The sequence below is a fragment of the Hippoglossus hippoglossus genome, chromosome 11 (genome assembly GCF_009819705.1).
Source record: "Hippoglossus hippoglossus isolate fHipHip1 chromosome 11, fHipHip1.pri, whole genome shotgun sequence".
Taxonomy (NCBI): domain Eukaryota; kingdom Metazoa; phylum Chordata; class Actinopteri; order Pleuronectiformes; family Pleuronectidae; genus Hippoglossus; species Hippoglossus hippoglossus.
In genome coordinates, this window is record NC_047161.1 from 13,019,416 (window position 1) to 13,046,780 (window position 27,365).

The 27,365-nt window shown below is 42.2% G+C and overlaps 1 protein-coding gene across 1 annotated transcript; it reads right to left on the reverse strand.

Annotated features, from left to right (window-relative positions):
• Positions 1-3,367: 3,367 nt before the first annotated feature.
• hibadha (3-hydroxyisobutyrate dehydrogenase a) lies at positions 3,368-27,307 on the reverse strand. The gene is made up of 8 exons (XM_034599388.1): positions 27,188-27,307; positions 23,692-23,852; positions 23,365-23,474; positions 23,066-23,187; positions 13,234-13,367; positions 11,858-11,934; positions 6,029-6,185; positions 3,368-4,802 (listed from the first exon to the last, which is right to left on the reverse strand). The coding sequence occupies exons 1-8, from the start codon at positions 27,255-27,257 to the stop codon at positions 4,644-4,646; spliced, it is 990 nt and encodes a 329-aa protein (XP_034455279.1). The 5' UTR covers positions 27,258-27,307; the 3' UTR covers positions 3,368-4,643.
• Between the last annotated feature and the right edge of the window lie 58 nt (positions 27,308-27,365).

Here is a 27,365-nt window from a genome sequence, read left to right on the forward strand (position 1 = left end):
GGTGTCGTGCTGGTGTGCAGACACTGTGGGTGTGGATTCAGGCTGCATAGGGTGGAATGGCCCGACAGTTATTGGTGGGTTCTCGTAAAAAAAAAAAGGTATCGAGGCCGTGTTACTGAACAGTGAGACGGTGGCTCGTTACGCACTGCGGAGCAAGCTATTATACCTGCAAGATTCCAGCCACTAATTTAGCCACATGCCACTTAACATGCGTTTGATATGAATCACAGGGTGCTCGCAGGAGCCGCCTCCTCCCCCCTAACCCTCCCTCCTGCGTGCAGCATGACCCCACTGCTCTTACTTCCTTAAAGAGCGAGTCGTTAAACAGCCGAGGAGGATCCACCAGCAGATATAATGGAGAAATAATGAACGCCGTTGCCTCAGGTATTTATCACAGCAGCAAGTCTCCGAGCTGAGGCCATTTTATTCTCTAAATGGCAGCGAAGGGGGGGGGGGGGGTTAACCAGGTGGGCAATTAACTTCAAAGTCTGAGAGCACCAGCCGTAATAGCAAAGATACAGAACTCGTTCAGCTGTGCATAATGTACATAAATTAAATTTCAAGACAACTCAGCTTAGGTTAATGCAGGTGTCCCGTATCTATGATCGGAAGAGAGTAGATTGAAAGAATGTTCTAAACTTTCAGCTCCTTCAAATCCCAGAGACAAACACAAGTCCAGCATCAAACAGTGAACTCCTGCTGACACATCAGACTGGCGTAGCATCCTGGTGTGGACACATTGGCTGTGGTGTGTCTGGTGTCCCGCCACTGGCTGCCTGGCTGCGATGGGTGAGGCCGTCCGGCTCAGACCGGCTGGCTTGGGACTCGGTCGCTTCCTCAGTCGCTCGCGTCCCCTCTCAGACGTCAGCACAGGCCGGTCTCACCGCGGCTCCTTTACAGCCTGCTTTCATGTGTCCTTTTAATGAGCAAACCGCCGGCTCAGCAGCCTGCTATAAAACACAGTCAAATTAAAACACCCAAATATGAATCAGCTACGTAGCCTAATTCGGCAAGCCAGGGTCGAAGGCGTCGCTCGTCTTTGGGGAGACATCGAGAGGGCCGGGGTCTATTGTCTGCGAAGGCCGAGAAGGTGTTGGCGGCTCAAAGATGTCAAATCCTGCTACAACAAAAGCTCATAACATGAAAAGTGATGCTGTGTATGGTAACGATGGCTCCTTAATAAGATTCCTAATGAGATACTGAGCCTGTAAGTACTTCCCCTCTTTTATAATAAGATGGAGATAATCTTCAAAGCGAGGCAAGTGCACAACATCCCCAAAGAACAACAACAGAGTGAGTCACAAGCCCGCGACACAACTCCTGCCACCAGTGGCTCGCCGCAGTCTGCTACAACTGCGGCTGCCACTTAGACGACAGCAGCTCTATAAAATGTCGCAAAGAAACACCAGCCCTCAGGGGAAAAAAAGAGAGTAAAATAAAACAAAACCACATTTGTTTTTCCCCCCTCTCATTTCATTGTAATGATGGAAATAAGGGCATCATCCTGAGATTAGTGCTGCTATTTCTCCCTGACTGACGTTAAATGTTACGAGGGCCTGCTGAAGCGCTTTGGAGGAACAATGGAACAACAACCCACCAAAGAGCAGGAAGGTCGGAGCAGAGGCAGGTCTGCAAACATCAAGCTGCAGCAACAGCCTCATGAAACATGGAACAAGACCATGGTGTGAACAAGCTGACTAACACTTTTGCAAAGTTTTTCATTTCAATGTCTTGTTCTACACCAAATTACACTGTCCATCCCACCTCTGATTCAAATGAGGACTACCTTCACAAATGAAACCCGATACACCTAGGTACATGTGGACCATCAGAATTCTCAGTTTAGTCAGAACCAAAATATAAGGCATGAAAGGTGCCTCAGACCACAGTTCCGATCAACGGACCAAAATTTTGTTTGAGCAGAAGAAGGTGGTCTTGGTCCGGATCAAACTTGGCCATAGTTTGGTTCATTTGCAATGTGAAATTATTTTGGGGATAGTTCACACTTTTGGACCAATGGCAAGAAGTTGAGACGCCATTAAAGAATAGAAGAAGAAAAAGAAGTGGAAGCGCCTCACTGGATTGCTTGCAGTGTTTGTCTCAGACTTTATAACACCAGTTACATCAATTTTGCTGGTAGTATTACATTGGTATTACATTGGCAATTAACAAAGAAATCGGCGGCCAATTTCTGACCGGTTGGCTTAAGTTGGTCTGTCTGTTCACCCACTTTGGTCGAGAGTGCTTCTCTAGTTTGAATTGCCATGAAATGTGGTACAAACATTCATGGTCCTCTGAAGATAAATCCAAACAACTTTGGTGATCCCCTGATTTTTCCTCTATGTTTTTTTCTTCACAACTGTTGAATTGAAACTGTGGATTGCCATGACATTTATTTCACATATCCATGGTTTTTGCCAGAGTGTCTTTTTACATTTGTGTTTTTTTTAGTGACATGTCTCAGTAGATATTCGATTGCCTTGAAATCTGGTGCTGACGGTCATATCGCCCTCAGGATGACTTGGAATCACTTGATGATACCCTGACTTTTTATACCTTTAAATTTGTATAACGGGTTTATGACCAAAAAGCTGCTACGGTCTTGTCATTCCATGGTGAACATGCTGAAAATCTGCACAATAGCATCGTCGTTGTGACCATATTAGCGAGCTGATGTTAGCATTTAGTTCAAAGCACCTAATGTGCAGCCTCCCTGAGCAGCTAGCCGTGTTTCAGTAGGGAGTGACATAAAAAGTTGGTACATACACTAATATACAGATGGATGATATGACTGTTCCTCAAAAGGGAAATCAAAGCATCTTGATCGCCACCTGGTGGCCGGCTGCAGTATAGGTCACAATTCGCACTTCCTCCATGTTACTGGATGGGGTATGGACCAAAATATAAGGTCAAAGTACAAGTATCGATGGTTCCTTGCTCCTACACAGACTGCGGCTCCAAATGTGCAGGATGGCGACGTTCATTCTTGGAATATTTTTGAGGGAGGAAGTAAAGACGTGTCGTCCATGACTATATACAGTATTGAATTGGGTACACAAACATGGCCACATCCGCCGATTTGATTTGTTGATATAGCTTATGTACTTTGGACAAAGACACAAACTGATTAAATGTGTTAAAACAGAAAGTACAGAACTGTTTACATAAACAATTATGGTGTCTATTTTGTCATCAATTAACAGGTAAGATGACTATTGAGCCTCAACTAATCACTGACATGTAATTTGTAAGCTCTACTTTCCCAGTGTGCACCTAAGTCATTGAACATCCAACACTGAGAGGTAACTTCATGAGCTATTTTTAACTTCAGCAACACACTGTACTAACAGACCAGTCAAACACAAAATCCACAGAACATCTTTTATTTTAGGCTACAGTGTGACGGAGGATCTGTTTCACAGAGCAAAGACAAACTGTAGAGACAATGAAAGAATTTTACTAAAAAAAGTGACGTTCTTTTAGATTCCTCATTACTACACAACAATATGAATATACATTATGTACATTTGCTCATAGCAGGGAGGAACCGTTCCTCACCGACACATTACACAGACGTCATACATATGCGAGAAGGATCGACCTAACGGGTAAGAGAATGTGTTGGAAATTGAGAACATTGTGTAGTAAACAGTATAAAGTTTTAACAGTGTTGGTCACAAAATAATAATAACAATGCTGCAGTGGATAGCAGATGAAGACAGTAGTGGAGAGAGGTAAGTTATAGGAGATTCTGGAACTGTATCAAAATAACCCAGCACATCACACCGCGATGCACACAGTGCAAAAATAACCAGGTATTTATCTTATGGTGCACTAGAGAAGAACTGGCTGATCCACTGAAACTGTAGAAACCAAGAATTGAAAATACTTTAACTGAGTAAATATGATAACTGGATGATTCATGATTGAAATATTCAAGTTTGTATGTTGGCAGGAAGTCCCAGGTGACACCTGAGTGACCAAGTTCCTGCCAGAAACAAAGAAATGTAACAACAAAGGTAAACTCTCATGTACGACCAGTTTTGTAGTGCCGTGGGATTTTGTTTCCATGAGTGTAGCCCAAACTCTTTCACTGTCTCTTTAAAGAAATTTCCATCACTATGTAAATCCTTACTGTATCTTGCTTTTGTTAGATTTCTTAAATTACTTTAACAGGGACAGATCCTGGTCATTTGAGTAACAGGCAAAAAGAGCAAACCTGACAAAAACATACTTTTATCATTCATGCAATTATTACTTTACGATCATCCATAAAATACCAAATACATTACGTCTGCCTTGATTTGTGTAAGTCTGCAGCGCCTCGTCCTACCTCTCGTCAGCTGGCTTTGTCTCCAGATACGTATCTAAGGTCAGTTTTAGCATTTCCCCACATTCAAAAGGGAGAGCCATGAATTCAAAGTATGATTCAGCTAATGCAATAAGGGGACATGTGTCAACATACAGTATGTTAATTGGATTGCTGATCTTTGCCTGAGGGCAAGGCCTTAGTCTCTCCTGAGCATAGTGGGATAAGGGGCACTGGGGTGTGTGGTTGAAGTGTGTCTGTGTGTTTTTGTGTGTTTGTGTGTGTTTATGTGTGTGTATGCTAATATCACAGTTAACGTTGCTCCCCCCTGCATTCACTGTCCTTCCTCCTCACGTAGGAATTGGAAGACAGATGAGAAGTCCTTGTTAGCATATCCGCGGGAGCACATGACTCTGAAGATCTGGTGGGCGAGGGAACCCAGAGGGACCGGCGTCTTAGTGTTGGTGGCAGTGATTTGGGCCAAACCAAGATCCTGGAAACAGAAAAAGAAAGATGGAGAATATGAGATAGGTAGACTAACATAATAGTCTTTTTTTTTTTGTCTAATAGCTGCACATATTTATCCCAACTAGTCGGTTCCCATTCTAAACATGTCTGTTATGAAAGGACGGTTTTCTTGGCCTGTGTTGATGCTCTGGAGCTACTTCAGATTTATTCCCACTATTCCCAAATCGTCATTAGTGAGTCCTCTTTAAACAGTTTTACAAGATACTGTCACTATTTATCGTTTGTGTGCTGGACGTTGTGTGCAGAGCTTTTTATAAACAGTCTATGGTGCAGAGTGAAGCTAGAAAACGTTGTGTTCATCCTACCTGGTTTATCTGCAGTGAAGATTTTACAGTCAGTGTTTTCCATAAAATGAAACTGAATTTGCTTTATGACTATTCACACGTTACTTACTTATTATTTACTGAGCTGCTGTTATTTTTTCAGAAATTGCATGTTGGATATTTCAGAGGTGTGCTAGGCAATTAACAATACACATGCCAAGTGTGAACCAGATAAGATGAGTGGTTTGCGAGACATGCGTTCCACATACAGACATTTGTGGAAATAGTAGGTGGGTTCTTTCAGATATTCTTGAGCTGACTGTGTGTGACAGAACTGCATTGGCTGTGTATGCAGAGCACACATTGTAAGTGATTTAACAGACACCTAGACGCACCGAATAATAGACAGACTAACCATTACAGGAGAGCTAATGCAGTAAAAATCAAGTGGCACACAATAAGTCACAGATGGAGTGGTGAAGAGGAGAGCAGACAGAGCCACACTGAGACAATAGAACAGTGAGACAATGACACAGTTGAGAGATGGACAAAAAAGAGACTAAATAAAGAAAAGAACAGTAGAGAGAGTAGCAGCTGAAATGCTTAGTCAAGTGTTTGATTGATTAATGGAAGAAATATTGAGGAATGGTGTAATTATTTCATCATCATTTACCAAGCAAAAATGTGTGTATCTGTTACGTTTCCATGTTTATCTTAATGGTGAAATGAACATTTGTGTTTTGAACCGTTAGTTGGACGAAACAGGAATTGTGAAGATGCCACTTTTGGCTCTGGAAGCATGTTGTGGGTGTTCTTTATTCATTTCAAACAAATACAGACCAATAAAATAATAAAAAAATGAACCTGTTAATGAAACAAAGAGTCTCAGATGATTTTTTTAAAGAAAGTGTGACACAAAGACTTGTACCTTTGCCATTAGTGTGGTTCCAAAGCCGCCCTGGTAGTTGTTGGCAGAGGGGACTCCGTCCATGACTCCAGGGACTGGGTTGTACGTGTCGCTGGACCAGCAACGGCCTGAGGACATGTTGAGGATCTTTGCCAGCAGCTTTGGGTCTAAACCAAGTCTGGGACAAGAAGAGGAAGAAGACAAATCAGTATCTTGTTTGGAAATGTTATCTGGGAGATCCAGAGGTACTTCAGAGCAGATGTGCACTGTAACATTACTGACTCTTGTCTATAAGATGTAGAAAAAAGGGAAAAGATGAATATGTAATTGATGAACAGATTATTATACCTCCTTTTTACTTGTTAGGCTAAGTCAGGACATGGTAGAGGTAAGAAAGGAAAGAGGAATTATGCAAGAAGTCTGGAAGAACAGGAACGCCAATTATGGAATACATTTTCTCAACATGGAGAAAGATAGGTGTGGGGGTGCCCTGTGATTGTAGTGACCCCCATTGAACCTTATTCCCGGCTGCGACCATTCCTCAGTGTTAATGGCTGAAGGCTTTGTAATGCCGGCTAATGCAGTATTGATGTTTACCGGCACATCTATCCTTCATCATCCCTTTTTCATGAAAAGAAAGAAAGTGGAGGAGGAGAAGTGGTTAAGCAGCACAGGGGAGCCATAAACCTTGCTGTCACATACAGAAGCATGCTCTTACTTGTGCTGCCCCATTTTGCAGCAACCTACTTCCATATGCAAGAGGACAAATCTCCAGGCTGCGATATGAAGATTTTTTTTTTTTTTTTTTAAAAGAGGCAAAGAGAGGACAGACAGAAATAAGCAAGGGGCAGACAAACCAAGTGCCAAGCATTACAGCAGGGAGGGTGCAACTACAGCGTCTGTGTCAGTAGTTCAATCTGCCTGTGTAGTGCAGCTTTTGTATATTAACATTTTAAAGGCCAGTGTAAAGCTGACCACATCAAGCCCTGGCTGTCTCACTTCACTGTTACTTACAGGCCCGTAACTCTATTCTGCTCTCTATATGACTATTAAACCATCATAGGTCCTTAAGGCCAGCAGCCTCCCCCCTCCCTCCACCTGGCTCTCATTCTGCCATTACTACCACAGTTTTTATTAGCTGTCTACCAACTAATTAAGAATGGGAATTGCATTTACACTCTCGCCATGTCTCCCTCTTCCTTTCCCCTTCGTCTCTTTTGTGTCCCCTCAGACACCCTCATTTTTGAAAAATGTATCTATTGATAATGTAGCATAAGTGACACAGTGTGTGTGTGTGTGTGTGTGTGTGTGTGTGTGTGTTAACACGTGTTCTAACTCATAGTTCTTTTTTTAATGGCAGCCTCACTCATGATGGCTTTTTTTTAGTTTATGTCTATAAGCATCTCCCTTAACATCCTGCCTCTCCTCTTCCTCCCCCTCGTCTTCCCTGCTGACACCTCCCTGTCTGAGGACTCTGGGGGACATATGTTTGACATCGCACACAAACCCCCCCCCCCATCCCATTTCTACGTGCACACACACACACAGAGAGCTCCTCCCAGTGTTCTGGGTCAGCAGCTGAAAAGGTTACTGGCTGAGCTACAATAAAGCGCGTCCGAGCGCACAGATCGTTTGTTATAGCGACCAGAGACGCTGACGGGGAGCTGTTGTCCTCTGTTAACGATAAATCAATGAAGATCCCCTCCTGCTCCCCTCACACACACACTCACATACACACATACACACAGTCGTGGTTATTAGCTGACACGGTGGTGGTGTTCTTCGCCTGCGGTAATTTGCGTGGAGAAGAGGACATGTCACGCTTTAACAGGATTGACATGGGTAAACACACACACACAGGCACGAACACTAAAACAAACGTGTTGCTGTGTGATGCCACTGCAGATTAAAGAAATGTGAGAGAAATGAAGATGGAGGTGGCAGTGGAAATAATAAAAGGGGAGGGCATTTAAGCGTTTATGTGCTGGGAGCTCGAGCAGGTGGAGTTCATTTGCAGCTCAGATATTAACTGTCTTTTCATGGCAATTAGCTCCTCATCCTGGTCTGTACCACGAGAGATGAAGCCCAACCCGTTCCCCATTTATTATTACATTAAAGAGCTAACGAGCACATATACACACAAAAGCATTTACTATTCCATTTATAGAGGCAACAAGCACATTTATCACCCAACTTTAATCTTCATCAGAGCATATGCTCACAATTCATTTGAGCTATGGTGAGAGGAGGAGGAGGAGGAGGTGTCTGTGTTCATGTGTGTGGTGGCAAACCTACTTCTGTCGCGACACAAAGGATTGTATGTTGCTATACCCTTTGATTCGCCGTTGTTCTCCCCGTTAAACAAATAAGGGAGTATATGTGTGTTCCTACTTGTGTGCACCAATGGCCACATGTTTGTATGGATGAATGAGTGCAGGTACACAGGTGTGTGAGGTGAACCGTGAGCCGTAAAAGCCTCATATCCCTCCCCGAGCCAGTCGTCTATTTCTCTCGTCGTCTTCCTGTCCTTTTATCTTCGAGTGTATCATTAAAATCACCACTGCCCCTCTATGCTACAGCTTCTCATCCCCCTCCGTCACCGACCGGCTGGCTGCGTGCAGAAATTACAACAGGCAGGAAAGAGATGAAGGGATTAAAAGAGAAGAGACAAAATGAGGTAAAGCAAATAAAGATGGAGAGGAAAAAGCTGAAAGAGAGGGAAAGAAAGAAAAGCAGAGAGACGGGGTGTGTATGTGCGTTTCGGAGCGAGTGTGTGTGTGTGTGCGCACACGTGCGCACTCATAATTGTCATGCATGGCCATTCCTTGCACTAAGAGAACGTCACGCTCTGTTGGAGGCGGCCCAAGCTTCCATCTGAGATCAACAAATTAGCTCCACGAACAGAACTCTGTATGAGAGTGTGTTTGTGCGTCTGTCTGTGTGAGCAGGTAAGGACCTAGCAGGCACACACACATGTGCACACACATGTGCACACACACACACACACACACACACACACACACACACACACACACACACACACACACACACACACACACACACACACACACACACACACACACACACACACACACACACACACACACACACACACTCAAAGAAAGGGCAGCTCTATCAGGCCCAAGTCCACAATGATAAAATGTTATTGCTGTTTTGCTTTAAATTGGCTGTGAGCGCTCAGACGCCTTTGTGTCGGACTGAGTTGTGTGTCTGTGTGTGTATCAGCACACCTAATGCCTAAGAGAGCGTCCTCTCTGCATAAGAGGCCGCAATGCAGCATGGGAGATTTAAGGGTGTCGTCTCTCTCTAAACAATGACAGTCTCCGTCAAACCCTCTAATAAAGCCCCAGAGGTCAACTAGTAAGAAGAGTGAGAAACACTGTACACATGTATACTCACGTGACAGCGACTGAATATGGGTCAGATGATATAAAGAATAATTCAAATTCAAAATGAGGGGATGCAGTGGTTAGTATTCTCAAGGTTTTTTCAAGGCATGCATTATAATGATGTGCACTGAGAGTATAGGTGCTGTTGTAGTTTGGTAGAAAACTGCTGTCTTCAGTGTCTCTGGATGTAAATTTGTGAGTCTAGGTGTGTGCGTGTGTGTGTGAGTGCATCAGTGTGACAATGTGTAAATCTGTGTTGCTCCCTTAATGCCTCCATATTTCAGAGGTCTAGTGTTGGGATTTATGTGCAACTGCTCATGCCAATTTTCCTCCTCTGTCTCAGCACAGATAAATCAGCTGCACTAACACAGCTGCACGGGGCGAAGAGCAACGCACGCACATGCGCACACGCCCATGCACGCAAAATGGGTCCACACACCATTTAAGCTGCAAAACCCATAAAACATATAGAGTAGACAGAGGAAACAGTCTATTATTGACGTGGGATATGTATAATCGGAGTAGAGAATAAATTCATACTTCCAAAGGTGAAAATCTAATCGGACGAACCTGGTAATTTCATTCATATGAGGAATAACAGATGTGAAGACGTTATGAAGAAAAGATAATTTCCTTCCAAAGGTACCGTGACTGTACTTTGGCAGACCCAAAGGTTTTGACTGATACTACGACCAAATCAGTATTCAAATGCCACGTTTAAATAATAATTATTACCTCAACCAAGGAGGTTATGTTTTCTGCTGTGTTTGTTTATTAATTAGCAGGATGTTTAGGTGACTGATATTTATGTGCTTCTTCAATTTGATGCAGATCCAAATAAAAATTCTGATCTAGTGAATTTAAATGTGGTTTCATAAGGGGACTGTTGAGCCTTGGCGGAGGTAGTACTCCACTGAGCATCCACTGGCATATCTGCATTTCCACAAATAGTAATCCAACTTTATTCATCATGCATCAACATTATATATATTAGGTAGATATTCTCAGACCAAGACATTCGAGCTAAGCGATAGTTTTGTTTGTCATAGCTGTTATCTAATGTTACAGGGTTTGGGCCACATGACGAGGCCAAGTAACAACGACGCTAGCATGTTGTCAAAAAAGTGTCTGAAATATCACAAATCTGCAATGATTCAAATCATGTTAAAACTGTATCTAGCAGCTGGGTCACCTTGAAATGCTACATGCTACCAAAGTATCACATTTAAGTGCATCTCCCCATTGTCCTCGTCTCCCCTCTCACAGGAATGGGAAAGGGATGACAGACTTAGGGACCCCACTGGTTAAATACACTGTCAACATACAGTATTTACGATATACGATACATTACTGCTGTGTGTCTGGTATCGTGCATAGTAAATATAGTATACACACAGTATATTTGTCATTAATTTACCCAAGCAAGTCTCATAAAGATTCATTTTAAAGAGTAACCTATTCAAGAGATCAACACAAACACTTTAGCAACAGCACTAACAGACAAATACAACACACAAAATACAAACAGGACACTGTTTCCAGTTAGTATGCACTACAAAGTCAAGGATGAAGACCCAGTTATGATGCATAAACATGCACAATTTTCTGTAAATTTAGGTGCAATCAAATTGAATGAGTACCATGTTCTCCATCCTTTTAAGCCATATTGATTGTACTGGTCGAGGACTTCATATCCCATCATGCTCAGTGCTCTGGCCAATGAGGCTTTGTGCAAGGACAAGGCATGATGAATGATGGGATTTCTAGGCGGCGTTCAGTGACAGGGGTGTGACAGGATACTAGTGAGAGCTCAATCAGCAGATGTAAATCAGAGTCTGTGGCTCTGCCCCCTCATCCATCTCTCTCCAGCAGAAGCAGCTCCGACTCTGGGCTGCACTGACCCCTTTGCACCTCCATAAACTGCACACACATGCACGTACGCATGCACGCACACAGACACACACCTTTCTAAACCTGTATTGAAGCAGTAAATTACTGCCACAGTTACAGCCATATCACTGGTACAGTGATTTCGTTTATAGCAATGGCTATATCTAAGGGCGAGTTCACATAGTCGTATTCATGCTTGGTTAAATGTGGAACCATCAATTGTGCTTCTTTAAGTTTGTGGTGATTGTACTTCTCATAATAACCAGATGTTGGTAAACATGTGTTGACTCAGGAGGATATGTCCACCTCTTCACATCCTTCAGAGAGGAAAATGAACCTCAATGGACCCACTACCTAAAACCCTGGCCACAGCCACTTTGAAGAGCCCAGTCACAAGTATCCCTGTGTCAGACTTTCTACCTGTGCTCTCCCACATAATAATTACAGTTGCTCATGTAAATGTAGCCACTGATAACTGTTTTCCTCTTTGTGTTTCTCTCTTCAGCATAGCAGGCTGGAAGCAGCTTAGCACAACACTGACGGACAATACCTGATGCCGAGGTTCATGGTCTCTGCAGTCCCGATCATCCCGATGGCCAGCAGCATGTTGTTGCAGATCTTTGCAGCCTGGTGAGGGTCAAACAGACAAAGACAGAGCACGTTGTGTGTATGTGAATGGGGTTTGTAAGGCAGCATGTAAAACAGATAGTGTAATAAAGAGCGTACATACATTTAAAGGTCTGTCAGACATAGATGTGAGATGATCCCGCTTTGTAACAAACTAGTGGACACGCCTAAAAATATCTTTAACAGGAACTTTAACTCCAAGAATTAGTAACAGGTAAAATATTCAGGGTTATAGCTTAATATTCATGATGTTAAGCACAAATAGTATACTTAGTGTAAAAGAAAAAAAGATAGTCTTTACAACATATAAACACATGCCAATTTTTAAACCAGTAGTCAAAGATGTCTGTGTGCACTCACATTAAGCAACCTCATGATTAACTGTATAAACAGGCAGTATCCCTGAGGATTAAATACTTTGTCTTTATGTGATTTAAATTTGCTAATTGCTAAATTTGCTAAGTTTTTTTCCCGATGTATTAGTCTGTAAGGATGATTATTAAATCCATACACTTTTATGGATAAAATATAACACATGGTGTTTGTGTGTCTGTTTGAATGAATAGAAAAAAACCTAATTGTATATCTACATTTGAGTAAGTGTATTTATATATCTGGATATATTTGTATTTAAATGACTGAACTACGTTTGTTCTCCCTTTCGTCATCAGGTCTCCCCCCCATTCGAATTTAAATTGCTACCTTGTAATCTTGCTTTTAATTCAGCCTGAATCTGATTCTGTTAAAGCCTGGGATTATTATACTTTATCTGTCCTTTTTTAACTGCGATGTCTTTTACTGTGTTTTTCTTGTCGTTTCATTGTGATTTTTATCATTTTATCCATGATTTTGTTGCTTTTTTTGTGCCATGACTGCAAAGCACTTTTGCTCAACTCCTGTTGATTTTAATGTGTTGACTTAACTGGACTTAAATAAGTTAAATATTGTGTATAACCCCGGTCAAAAAAACCCACTAACACCTACTAACATCTGGCTTTTGTCTGCAGTGGGAATGGATACAATCGTCATTCACTCCCAGGTCAAATGACTCTTTGGCAAGACAAAACGTTGAGAGAGCTTCTCATCATGACATCGAACATGATGCATCATGGAAAAATAAGAGAGGCAGACTCCTCCACTGGCAATGGGAAAGGAGTCAATTACCTTTTTTAATGGGTTTAGCCGCGTAAAAAGAAAGGGGGTTCCGCTAATTTTGTTGTAAATGAGGTATATGTTAGTAGAGGCTGTTTGAAATGAAGAGGGGCATGCATGTGTGTGTTAGCATTTGTGAGTCTTTACCTGCCCAGTGCCGACCTGTCCACAATAGACAACATTGGCTCCCATGCAGGCGAGCAGCTCTTGTGCAGCGTTGTATTCCTCCTCCACTCCACCCACCATGAAAGTCAGTTTGGCCAGGCTGGCTGCCCCAACACCTAAACACACACAAAACACTTGTTAAAAGAGTTGAGCTTACCTGAGGGGAACACGTACTTGATAGTATACACATTTAACATATTGATCCAAAGTACAGTAGCTCAACCCAGACCTGTAGACCTGCACCACACAGCATCTATGTATAAAGTGGAATAGTGAGTTAAAATTTACAAAGCTTTGAAAAGGCGCAGACTAATCATAGTCACTGAGCAGCGTTAGTTATTAGATACACAAAGAACATCATATATCAACTGTTTGACTGTTTCAACACTACCAACTGCGTCTGAAAGGTCAGCTGTGTACTTTTCTGTGTGTTCGTGTGTGAGACTCATGGTGGGACAGGCGTGTTAAGTAGTTGTGCACCAGAGGGACAGAGGTATCTTTAAAAGCCGATTGTTGCCATCATCCACTGCACAACTCTCGTGGGAGCCCTTGCCTTTTGTCCTGTCACCCCTACTCTCTCTCTCGCTTACACACACACACACACACACACACACACACACACACACACACACACACACACACACACACACACACACACACACCAACAGCTGTGCCTGAGGCACATGTCCCCCCCCCCATGGGGGTATCAGTGACAGGCGTGAGGGGTAATTAACTTTACACTTTATCATGTTCAATTAGGTGTCCCTCCCCATGCCTGATGGCTTAAGAAGCATGCCATGTTGTAGGAGGTAACCTCACCCCCCCACCTCCCCACAGGGTCCATAATGTAGCAATAACCCCCCTTTTCAGCGTGGCTTTTACCCAGCTGGCCTAAAGCTCTTATGCAATGGAACTGTCTGTTTAATGTTTAAGTGATGAGACCACAGACATTAACACAATTAATTGATGGTAATCATAATATATAATGTATAAAAATAATAATGTGTACATATAATAGTTTGAAAAGTACTACATGAGCCAAAAAGTAGAGGAAGGTCAGAGAGAAGCATCTTTCAGACAAATGTGCACAAAGTGACCGACTTTCTCCACAGGAAGGAAAGAGAGAAAGAGAGGAGGATGGAGAGGGAAGAGTTCAATCTCTCTTTAGGGTGTTGTCTGGCTCTAATGAAAGGCCTCTTAATAGTAAAAGCCTAATAATGTTGGTGTTAATAATTTAAAGGGAATTACCAGGCACAGAAGAGCTGACATCACATTATCAGACTTCACTGCAGGAGAAGAGGAGAGTTACTGTAGATTTCCATGACCCATAAACATGAATGTTTCTCTTTTTTTTTTACCCTCCCCCTTCTTTAATTGGCGGCAGTGTTGTCAAGTGTTCGATGAGGCCACTTCACTGTATGTGTACAACGTGTGAGTGTCAGCGATGAGCTGTCAGTAGGCCATTAGGGCCACATAATTAAGACCAAGGCCCATGCTGCGGCAGCTGCCCACAGCGCACGACGAACACACGCTTAACATAAGGCCGCCCCACACACCAATCATACACACATATGGTCCACAGACCACTGACATGATAGATTCATCTCCTTTATGCTCTTATTTATATGTCTGACTTAATCTTTTTGAGTCTGGTTTTATTTTATATCAAGTTTTTATTTAGTAGCAGAGATTGTTGAGGCTTTTGTCTGTGACTAAATTGTATTTACATGGAGGCATCATGTAGTGCATAAAGTACAGTGCTGAAGTAGCCGTAGCACTTCTCTTGATGCTGTCATCATTATATAATTAGGGAAAAAATGAATAGATAAAGGTTTTTCTTTTCCTCTTTAATCACAGTTAATGGAAGTCAAAGTTCAGCCAATTACATCAGTTCTGTTCTGATTGTACAACTATCCTTGTTTGGACACAAACCATAACGTCACTTTTAAACACGTCATCACCTTAAATTACTATTATAAATTTTATTTTATTTTCTTAGCCCATTTAGATTAAGAGGACTTGCTTTTTTCCTAATAAGAGAAGTCCCCATAATGTGACTGTAGAGTTATACTTTTACCACACGCATGCACACACCCACACAAGTTTATGCAGCTTTCCTTATAAGGACTTTGCATTGATTTCCATTCAATGTGTACAGCCTAAAACCTTATCCCTAACCTTAACCATGACCAATTCATGCCTTACAACTAAACCTTAAACAGGCGCACAGAAATTAAGTTGAGCCTCGTCATGACCATGAGGTCCACTGGTCCTGACAAAGTCTGTGTTGATAGAAAAGGTCCTTAAGAAAAATGAGCACACACAAAGACACACACACACACAGAAAGAGCAGTGTGACAACTGAGCTGGCTCATTAGTGGAGATCACTGTTCGCGGACGACTAAAGAGGAGATTATTGATAACAGAGTCAACTTGCTGATCAATAGATCCCACTGAGAATAGAGGGAAGGAAGGATAGGGAGGAGAGTGAGAGAGAGAAAGAGAGAGAGAGAGAAGTAGAGGGAGACGTAGATATGACAGCAGAGAAGGAAAACAATCGTTCTCTCTCTACCTCCCAGCATCCCTCCCAACTCTCCCTCCCTCAAATTAACTAATCACCCATAATAAGCTCTTATGATCTGTAGTGGATTTCTATAAGCAGTGACACCAGGATGATGGAAGATCCTCTGCGCTGGAAGAATAACATATCATTAGCATAACAATGTACAGGTGCATGTGCGCGTGTGTGTTGGGGGTATCAGTGACTGTTTATTGTGCATTTGTGCTTGCATGCGAGTCTACGATAGTGTCTACACTTTATCGTGTGTGTGCATGTCTGCGTTTCAGGGTTTATGTGGGTGTGTACGTCTGTGTGTGTGCATGCCGGGACGTCCTGTTCTTGGGCCGGTCCTGTCAGAGACGGATTAAAGAGGAATCCTAATGAGGTTTCCCGAGCACCGGGTCTACTGGCTCATCCATCCCAGCGGGAGTGACAGTCCTGGATCGTTAGCACTACACAACTACACGACGCCCCCTAGGGGGGAGACAAGGTGTGTGTGTGTGTGTGTGTGTCTGTCTGGGTGTGTGTGTTGGGGGGGCACCTATGATAGAAGATACAGGGTAGAGAGATGAAGAGGAAAGAGGAAAATAGGGATGACGGTACTAAGAAAAGGAGAACAAATTAAGCTACACTATATAATGGTACATCAAAATCGACTTAGTAAATTCTCAACAATTTAAATATGCAATAGTGATAAAAACAGTACGTACAGGGAAAGAAGATCAGACAGACTAAGGAGGGAAGTCATTTAATGTCTTGGAAACGCACTAATGGAAACAATCATGCCTCTGGTCACTGTCTCTCATCCTAATTATAGGGATTTTGGTCAGGTGAGTCGTGGGTGCCTACCTCGGCACCCCAAATAACCCAACACCAATATTATCTGCCCATGTTGAAGCTGGATGGACTATTAATGACGTACTAATTTGAAGTAGCCTGACCGATATATTGGTTGGCTGACAATCTCGGTCATATGAGCCTTTCACAGACGTATCAGTATCTGCTTTTAAGTTTGCCAATATGTGCGGAACTTTTTTTTACAGATTGCATGTTTACATTAAAATCAAAATAAAATCAAAATGCTGAATGGATTAGGGTTAGGGTCACGTTCTACATGCGTGGTTGTATTTGTGTTTTCTTCTCATTTATGCAAATATCAAGCCTCATTTAAATTTCTTTGTCAAAAGGGTTTGATCACGACATCGTATGACGTATCAGTGTCTGCGACTGTGTGTTTGTGTGGCCCATGCTTCTTTGTAGTAGCAGACACATAGACAGCTCCTTCCACTGATCTCCTCTATTAACAAGATTCAAGTTAATAAGCAAGCAATCAAACACGATTAGCACAGATGCTTAACAGCAGGCTTCTACACATCAGGCATTAACCATCAGCATGAGAGGTTGAAACTAGTTGCGTGAAGGCATAGGAAGATCAGAGCAACAACTTTGGTTTTGGCCTGTTTGTAGTAAACACTAAATTCATTAGCACTTCTTACATCAACCCCAAAAGAATCAACCAAAGCAGTTCCTGACAGCCTTGTAACCGTTTAAACTTGGGCTGTTTTGAAGTGGCGCATGTACATACAAAGTAAGCGAGAATGTCTGTGTACATCTGCATGCAGTATCTCTCTGTGTGTGTGTGTGTGTGTGTGTGTGTGTGTGTGTGTGTGTGTGTGTGTGTGTGTGTGTGTGTGTGTGTGTGTGTGTGTGTGTGTGTGTGTGTGTGTGTGTGTGTGTGTGTGTGTGTGTGTGTGTGTGTGTGTGTACCATGCAGGGACAGGTGCAGATCCCAGAGCCAGCCGCCAATACGACGTCAGTTGGAGCTTCTGAGGCCATGTCTTGGAGTTACGAGCCGCATGTAAACCAGTAGGCACTTTTTATTGGTGGTGGGTTTAAATTAAACTACATTTGTGAATATGAGGTTGCGCAAACACACACAATCACAGACACACATGCACACAAGAGGGGATGTTCCCAGAGTTTGGTAATGAATGACGCATTTGACAGCATGCCACAACCGTGCTTTTTTTCCCCCCAGAGTATATGGAAAAACACTGAGAGCAAAACAACACCTATAATGTCATTAGCGTTCCTTCAAACACCTCATTTCCTCAAATGATAATGTAGCTGTTTTTACAAGAAGAACGGCAGGAGAGATTTAGGGATACGCCGGATATAACGCCACACCTTCACGTCCAAATGTAGTTTGTGTAAATAAACTCAGGCTTTGGCAATGCAGTACCTTGTTTGCTACCAGGTTTTAAACTATGTGCACATGTAAGGTTTAAGTTTTGGCTCGGCTGCAGTCATCTATAATTCATACTGAGAGCGCTTTCACACTTAATAGTGTTACAGCCTTGAGTCAATGGGAGTTGACTTCTTGCAGTGTAAGCCAGTGGGGGTAGGATGTTTACAGGCCAACAACGCAGCCTCATGTGGTCGGCCATTATAATTACACCCAAGGGCAGAGATTTTTTTTCCTCAAACAAATTAAAAACCCAAACAGGGCCCGTAAAAAAGCGTAACGGATATCGAGTGAATAAGTCGAACAGTAAGAGGGTATGCGTTAACCAAAATCGCTCACATGCATAAAAACACACGAAAAAATTCAGCACTTTCAACAATTTATCTGCCAACTTTGCTAATGCCCCTCTGTTATGTTAAAAACAGACTCTTTATCGGCTCCAGTTTACGAGCACAGAGCCATGAGAACTGACTCCAACACACAAACGCTCCATGAGAACCTCGAGCAAGTAGGCGACCGGAGAAAGTTTGGGTTTTGGAAAGAAAAATGAAGAGGAAAGAGTCGGCACAGTTTCTTGTACACAAATGACACTCCAGCCTTAAGAGTTTTAGTTTGCAACGTCTGTTCACTGACCACCAGACTAGCCCTTATCATCATCGTCATTATCATCATCATCATCAGTAACTGCTGTATTCCGTAGGGGGAGAGGCTGGTCAATGTTAGGTGACAGAGGATGGAGGGAGCAGGAGAGATCCACGATCAATCCCTTCCCGTGGCCCGATGAGACTCATCTAGGATAGAGCAAGTTAATAATGATCCCCAATTAGGCTGTTAGCAGGCAGGGACACAAACACACACAAATACACACACACTCAGTACATGGCTAAAGTGCAGAAACTGTCCTTCATACAGACAGAATGCTAATTCCCTTTTAGATAAGTGACATGCAGTGTGACATTTGCGCTACGTTTGACAGACAGAGACTTTTTGTATGACTCATACACCAGCTGGCTATTTGTCTGAAAACACACGTGTATATGGACACATACGAGGGCGCACACACACACACACACACACACACACACACACACACACACACACACACACACACACACACACACACACACACACACACACACACACACACACACACACACACACACACACACACACACACACACACACACACACACACACACACACACACCAGATGACACAGGGGCAGAGATGTAAGAGCCAGTCCCCAGCTGCTGTGGGTCTCCCTCCATCTGGAGCATAGGCTAGAATCCCCCTATAACCACCCCTCCATCATCGCCATCCCTGGTCACTTACACCCTCCCACTGGCCCCCCCACCACATTCTCCCTCAGTGTCCCCAAAACCTGTCAGTGAAAGGCTTGTTATGCTAATCTAGTCTTTGGACCACTGATGCTCTCTAGTGCTGGTTAGCAATCAACATGACAGACTGCGACAGCAACCACTACCCCCCCCGGCACATCCTTAACCCACATACTTAACCCAGAGAATGACTACTAACTATTATTTGAATTTAACTTTGTTCCAACTATTTGTTGGAACAAGAGTGTGAGATAAAATCAGTGTTGATCTTTGTGGAAGAAGCTCCAGGCCCTGAATGCCTGGAGGGAGAAGTAGAGCCAAGACCAGTCGTCAGAGGAGTGGATTGGCAGCGCTGATTGACGAACCAACCGCTGCCAGGCTTGGCTCAAACAAGCCGCTGCAGGCTGGAGGATGACGTTCAAACTGTCAGCAAATGACACACTGCAACACTCAGGCTTCAGTGATGTGGTATGGATATGATTAGAGTGGCGTTAAGACTCAGCCTAAATAGGTAGTTAGCTGAGGATTATAAGGCCTCGCAAACAAGCAACATTACCCAGAGCTCACCGAGGCTCCTTCTTTCTTAAGATTGCACCAATCACTGACTTTCCCTGCGCTGGGAAAAACACAATGAAAGGTTTTTTAGAGCCTTTTTAAAGCCACCGTCCGTTAGCAAAGTGGCAGCCCACCATGGGTACACAGACACAAACACGAGCATTCTGGGTAATTACTGCTAACGACCCCGTCGCTCGTAGCCAGACCTCCTATTTTTGCCATCGCTGTGCCAACACCCGAGCCTGTGACATCAGAGCTTGTTTTGTTGTGGGTCAACTTTGCATGCGGACGCATTTAATGACACCAGACAGTGGTACAAGTGTGTGTGTAAGCATATGTTGGCATGCCTGAAAAGCCAGTGTCTACGTTAACATAACTGCGTCAATTCGGGAGAGTGTTTGTATGAGGCCAAGACAATGGTCAAAGTGCAAGACGGAAAGCCGATGAGAAGAAAGTGAATTTTTTATTGATGACTCTTTAAGAAGGGTTAGGACTCTTCAATTCAAATGCCACAGTTTGCTACCAAACCTCCAGTGACGCACACGGAGCACAAATACACATTTCTGTGTAGAAGACACCACCTCACCTACCACACATGAAAAGATTTATTTTCTATCAAAAGAAAAATCTAAATTAAAAATACAAACAAACACAGACGCCACAAAGAGAGAAGGCTGCATCTGCAAAAGTTTAAGACCACAGGAGATCACACCAAGTCTGTGCTCAGTATGTCTGTGACTTTTAACTCAATCTGCTTCAAACCAAACTCATTTGGCTGAACTAACTTAAAAGTCAATGGAATCATATGTCTCCAAAACATAAAATATATATAGTATTACTGTATAAATTAAGTAAAGAATTAAAAATACATCTTTATGTATTATTGTGTTTGATTTGTGAAAAAAAAGTAATAACACGAGAACATACACACACACTTTTGTGAAGCTACCCTTATTAGGACTTAGCATTGACTTCCTCTCATTGAGGACAGCCTAACCAAAACTTTATCCACTGCATTTATCCCTCACCTTAACCAATTCATGTCTAACCCTAACCTTAACCTAACCACAATTCACATCTTATCCCTGACCTTACCCAGGACCTCAGAAATTAAGTTGAGCCTCATTAGGACCGGGTTTCTGTCCACCTAGGGTCTAATGGTCCTGACAAGCTCAGTTTATGCTACACACACACACACACACACACACACACACACACACACACACACACACACACACACACACACACACACACACACACACACACACACACACACACACACACACACACACACACACACACACACACACACACACACACACACACACACACACACACACACTTTATGAATCTGACAGTACCCTATTTGGGGTAGGGTGCCATCTCCTGGTTAGAACACAGCATGTAAACTCAGATCCCACCCAGAGATGTGTTAAGTGTGGTGAGGGGATGGGTGGGTGAATGGAGTGCAATAATGTCTCTGCTATTTTCTGTTGTGTTGCCACAAAGTGGAACACATTTTCATGACCTGTCACTAAAGGTTTAACCTGGCTTATCAGGGTCACACCATCGCCACCAGCCAACTTTCATTTCCTAGCTCAGAGTGGGGCTGAGTGTTTCAGCGTGTGCATCAGTGGACTCCCTTTAAGATGTATCGATTAACTGTTTTGTCAATAAAATATCTGTGAAAAAGTGAAAAATAGTGAAAAAACAATCACACCCATCTCAAGTTCATACCTCAAATATTTTACATTTACAATAACATGAAACAGAGAGAATTCTTACATTTCAGTTGCTGGTGGTAGTTATGCATCATAAACAACTTCTCTGCTACTTTACACTGACCTAGTTATGTACTTATGGATGTCTAGAAGTGACATTGGGTGGGTGGGTGCATGCCCTGTGTGTGTACATGTGCATGTGTGACAGAAGAGTGTCTGCAGAGCTGAGTGCAGAGGCCAGAGGTAGCAGGTAAATCATTGGTCATCTCAGGCTAGTAAAAGAGGCTTAGTTTAAAAGACAGCAGAGGAAGAACCTTCAGATGACTGCACGCATGAACTGTGCACTGTCTATAATATGTAAACAGTGTGTGTTTGTGTTAGCGGAAAGTAACAGGCTTAAGGCTCTGATCTCAATGACTGCAGTCGGGCTGCTCTTTTGACGCCAGCTGGTAAACATGCCCGTGTGGGCCAAGTCTATGTTTGTATGGCAGAGGAAGGGAGCTGCAGTGTGTGTTGTGCATGTATGAAATGATTGTGCAATAAAAAGCAAATAGACTATGATCAGAGTGAGTAGTCTGATATGCATGAGTGTCAGGATGTGGAATACCTTAACTTCACACCTGATTCCAAGGAAGTGTGTGTGTGTGTGTGTGTGTGTGTGTGTGTGTGTGAGAGAGAGAAAGAGAAAGAAAGTAAGACAGAGACAGAGAGATGGACAGTTTAACAGCGGTGTGTCTCCTTCATTTCTTATCTCCCTCCTCTCCTCTCCTGCACTCAATGTGAGAGCAGTTTCTCTCCTCTTTATGGCTCTTTATCTGACATGAAAGGCACTAACATGGGATACCCGCCATTACGGCTCCATCAACATGAAAAGCTCTGACATGGGATTCTCCACCGTGGCTCAGCCCATTAAGGATGACTGGTGATCCTGTGCTCTGTCAAGGAGCCGTCACAGGCAGACAGCGCCAACATAATGAGGACTTAAAACCTTAACCTTGCCTTCAAGTCCCCTCCGGTCAAAAGCAGCTATAAAAATCTCCGGAGGGCACCTACTGGCTGGCCCGCTAAGTAATTACAACCCATGTCCTAGCACTAAGCAAAAAGGTCCCATAGTTTAGATATACAAAGGAGTGTAAGACAGTTGAGGGGTCATAGGCCTAACAGCATGATTCTTATTCTCAAATGAACAAACTAGCAGTCTGATTCTGGTTTTTAAACCGTCACCTTGTTCTCTCATTTCCACTGAATGTCCTCTTTGAGAAAGAAATAAACCCAGCAATAGCATTTACAAAAATGTCGTATCCTCTCTTAGGACACACATTGGGGCTTCATTGGTGTAAGACAGCAAGTCAAAGAAAGGTGAACAAGATTAATTATTCTTTCCGCGACACATTACCTCCTGAAACTGGAGCATCCATGAACACGGCACCCATTTTCTCTGCAGCTGCTGCCATCTCTTTTGAAACAGACGGGTCAATGGTGGAAGAGTCAATCAACAGTGTTCCCTTCTTTACCTTCCTGAAGAGAGCAAAACAAATGGCATTAGCATTTCATGTACAAGAGGTTTTGTCAAGCCAAACCTGTTCTGTTTGTACATTAAACACCTAATCTGCACTTTTTGCCAAGAGTTTCAATTGACGCACGACGAGGTTAATTGCTTTAGTGTTTCACAGTGTGATGGTAAAATGTGCTCACTTGAGGATGCCATTTTGGCCAGTGTAGACCTCTATGACGTTGGGACTTGACGGCAGCATTGTGATGATCCGATCGGCTTTTTCTGCCACTTCTGCAGGGGAGTCCACAACCTGAATGTTGGGAGTCATCATCAACACAAAATAAAAGGTATTATAGCTGTTATGTGTAACGACCTGTTGGCTCAGAAACACATACTTTGTTGACTCAGCAACTGTTGTAAGAATTAGTTCAAAAAGGGTGTATGTGTATTCATTAGCTTTCAGATGCTATATGTCTTAGCAGATTAGGCCTGTTCAATACAAGTTTAAATGTGCACATGTTATTTACCTGAGCACCCATGTCCTGCAGTTCCTTGCTGGACTCTGGGAAGTTGTCAGTGGCAATAACAGGATAACCGTTCTTTAACAGGTTTTTGGCCATGGGATTGCCCATGTTTCCCAGACCAACAAACCCCACTGGTGTTTTTGAAGCCATTGATCGCATTGACACTGAGGGAGGAAAACAAACAGGAAGTTTTAGAATAATGGTGAGACCTTTTGTTTAGCTGAAGACCAGAATGTTTGTCAAACTCAACACTTTGACGTTCAGAGAGGCTGGAGAGAAATTTTAAGAATTGTGTTTGGCATGCATGAGTTATCTACGACACCATGTTGTTGCAGCAGTTATAGTTTGATTCTACTTGCCTAATAAAAAAACATTAATAGCTGTAACTCACTATGAAAACCATTTGGCTAATGAGTGTCAGTTAAATGTCAGTGAATAGAAAATGTAAATATTATGCTGGAAATTCTCTGATTAGGATCAATAACAACAGAGAAAATCTGGATCTTTCTGCTGTAACATACCAGCAGCTTTTGGGAAGTCTGGCCAAGCTATTAAACACTGCTGGCTCAGCCAAGGTTCAGCCAGGTTAACAGACACTAAACTCAGTGGAAACTCTGGCGTTGGGCCATCCAGACTACAACAACAGAATTAGACTAGGAGAGTTAAGACCTAATAGGAAGCCTCGCCTTAAATTCAACCAACCCTTTAACGCATACAGATACCACAGTCCTGTTACTTCTGTGATGATAGACATTTATCATTGCCTTCCAGACAACACAATATTATCTGATGCTGGACTAAAATTACCAAGAAGTATATGCATTGTTAAGGACACACCAGAATTTAGTAAGTAACAATGATATTAATTAAAAACAACAACTTAAGAGAAACTTACTCCAGGCAGACAGGTAGCCATAGCACTCTAATTTACACAGCATTGCAGTCCATATTTTGTCATTGTACCCTTTTTATCTAAACTTAAGAAGAGCACCTTAGCCTCCTTATAAAATGTAAGTCATATGTAAACATGTCTTCCAAGAACTGGATAATGTTTGATGTTTTAATTATATTTTACAACATTATTATAACTACATGTTTCTGGAGTAACTACATGTTTTGTTTCTCTTTGGCAATTCTGTAATGTGTAGTTATAGTAATGTAATTGTAAAATATAAGTATAACTACATATTTAAGAAATGCAAAAGATAAAAAACGTTATTGCAGCTGGAATTACAGTTCCAAGATGAATCTTATCAAAGGATATGAATGACATTAACATCAGTACAGATTCTGGTAAAGTCTTGTTCTCTCTAAACTGGTCCTGATTTGGTTTGAGAGCTGCCTTCAATTAGGGGACTATTTTCTATCAATTAGTAGCTGCACATCACAATGCATGGAGTTCTGCAAGGGCCAATTATCGGACCTCTGTTATTTGATATTTACATGCTCCCATTAGCTGAATATGCACAAATATGTTCTTGTCACACACAAATACACAGCTGTGTCAACAAACAAGTACAATTTAAAAGCCTCCTCCAAAATTTCCTCCACATAACTAAGACAATATTTAAGGATTAAAAAAAGAAAGAAAGGCAAAATACTATTGCTTGTCCATAAATTGACAAGAAACCAATTCCTAGATACACACAGATCTCTTGTCACGGTATAAACGCTGCATCTCTCAGGTCAGCAGTTTCCTGATTGCTCTCAAACACACATGATAAAGCTGTTTTTAGCTTCTATACTTATAAACAAATTGCCAGAAGAGCTCACACTTGAGACAGTACTTCTTTTATATCCAGATTAAAGACCTGTTCTGTTTGCCATCGTTTTTCATAAATTGCACTGTAATTTACACAGTTTATGTACTTGCATAACTGATTTCTGACAGTCTAGCGCTTTTATTTCTGTCCTTATGATTTTGGTTTGCATGCTTTTACAAACTACTTAAGTTTTTTATTGATTATATTCTGTGATTTTGTTCCTTGTTTTTATTTTTTGTGCTTTTGTTTCTATCCCGTCCCTGTTTTGTGCCTGTAACGTTCTTATGAATATAAAAAATGCTTTATAAATAAATTTGCTTTGCCTTGCCTTAGAATGAGATCATTGTTCATATTAAAAGTGACCTTATTTTCTAGCCTGTTCTTTGCATGACCCAAATATGTATTTTTGTCCTGTATAGTCCTAAGGAAGGGTGAAACAACCTGGTGTCACACTGAATTGCACATGGTGAACTGAGCCAACAAACTCACCATTGTTTCCTTGTACAATCTCAGACATTATAAATGTTCACAAACAAATGACTGTAAGGCACATTCTAAGGCAGTCCTTATGTTTTTGTTGAATTTTCTCCACCATACATTGCTTTCTCCGGGTGTATACTCATAGTGTTAAACAAACCTGTACAATAGAATAAACTAATTATTATTTCCACAATAACATGTAGATTTTTTATGAATTTATCATTTCTATTGTTTCTCTATGCCAAAGATTTTATTCTTTGTATAAAAATAAGTCCTGCACTATTTTGAATTGTTCCCAGTTTACAATGATAGTACTCAGTTACAAAGATACTTATAACTTGATATTCATTTTCTTTTGAATAATGAATCTACAATCTAATTGACGGGCTTACCATTTAATTTAATTTAAATATGTATTATAAGCAATTATGCCACCGATTGATTTACTTTAAAAGAGTGATAGAAGGAGACATAAAAATACGTAAACTCAAGTTGAGGCAAATAGGGTGCATATAGTTTCAGTAAAGTCACTGATATCGATAAGTTTTATAAATAATATGAATATTTAAGTGTATTTAAGTGGAATGATAAATGTAGAGTGGGGAATGGGGGGGACAGTGTTGGGGTGAGACTTCAGAGGAAGAACCATCACAGAAATATGAAAATGTATTATCCAGTATTTCAGGGTTATGAAGAGTTACGGGCTACATACAAGCAGCATATCTATTACATGGAGGTGGTCCCTGGATTTCAGGTAGCATCACCCAAATCAATGTCCACTGTTCCTAAATCAGAAACTTGTGTTGCATTGTGGGATGGGAGAGGAGGAGAGGAGATTGAGGAGGCTTTGTGGCAGAGTTGGACTTCAAGGCTTATCCATGTTTGTGTGTAGTGTAGAGCAAACTGCAGTATTGTGACAATATAGAGTGACACCTTACATGGATACAATACATTTACATATATGTCGATAAAGAGATGCTATGTGGGCTAAGATTAGCCATTGCTTCACACATCGCTCATTACGCACAGTTTCCATGAGTGAGACGCACACAGCAGGTGTCCAAACTCAGGGACACTGTGTCCACACTGAAACATTGAGCTAACAGGGACAGTGGGGGTTCATACTTATCAGAGGGCTAACAAGCTAGCTAACAAGGCTGGAGCTGAGAAGGCTCCGCTAGCACTTCGCCCCCTGGACACACACACACGCACACACAAAACAGGGGGAAACCGACAACATGAAGCGAATACGTTACCGTTGGCAAGGTCGACATGCTTACTCCACCGTAACAATACATTTCGTGACCCTCTAAACAACGCAGCCATGCTTCTTTGCCTTGACCTCGGCGCACAGTGACAGCTGTCAAACCAGGAAACCCCCACAGAGGACTGCTGGGGTTGAAAGCCAATCGCAGCTCTCGGCGAGGCTCGACA

Coding starts and splice junctions, on each gene's coding strand:
- hibadha (XM_034599388.1), bottom strand. CDS start 27,257: ATGGCTGCGTTGTTTAGAGGGTCACGAAATGTATTGTTACGGTGGAGT. Junction 23,188..23,364: donor GGCCAAAATGGCATCCTCAA/GTGAGCACATTT, acceptor TGCTCTCTTCAG/GAAGGTAAAGAAGGGAACAC. Junction 4,803..6,028: donor GAACCACACTAATGGCAAAG/GTACAAGTCTTT, acceptor TTCTGTTTCCAG/GATCTTGGTTTGGCCCAAAT.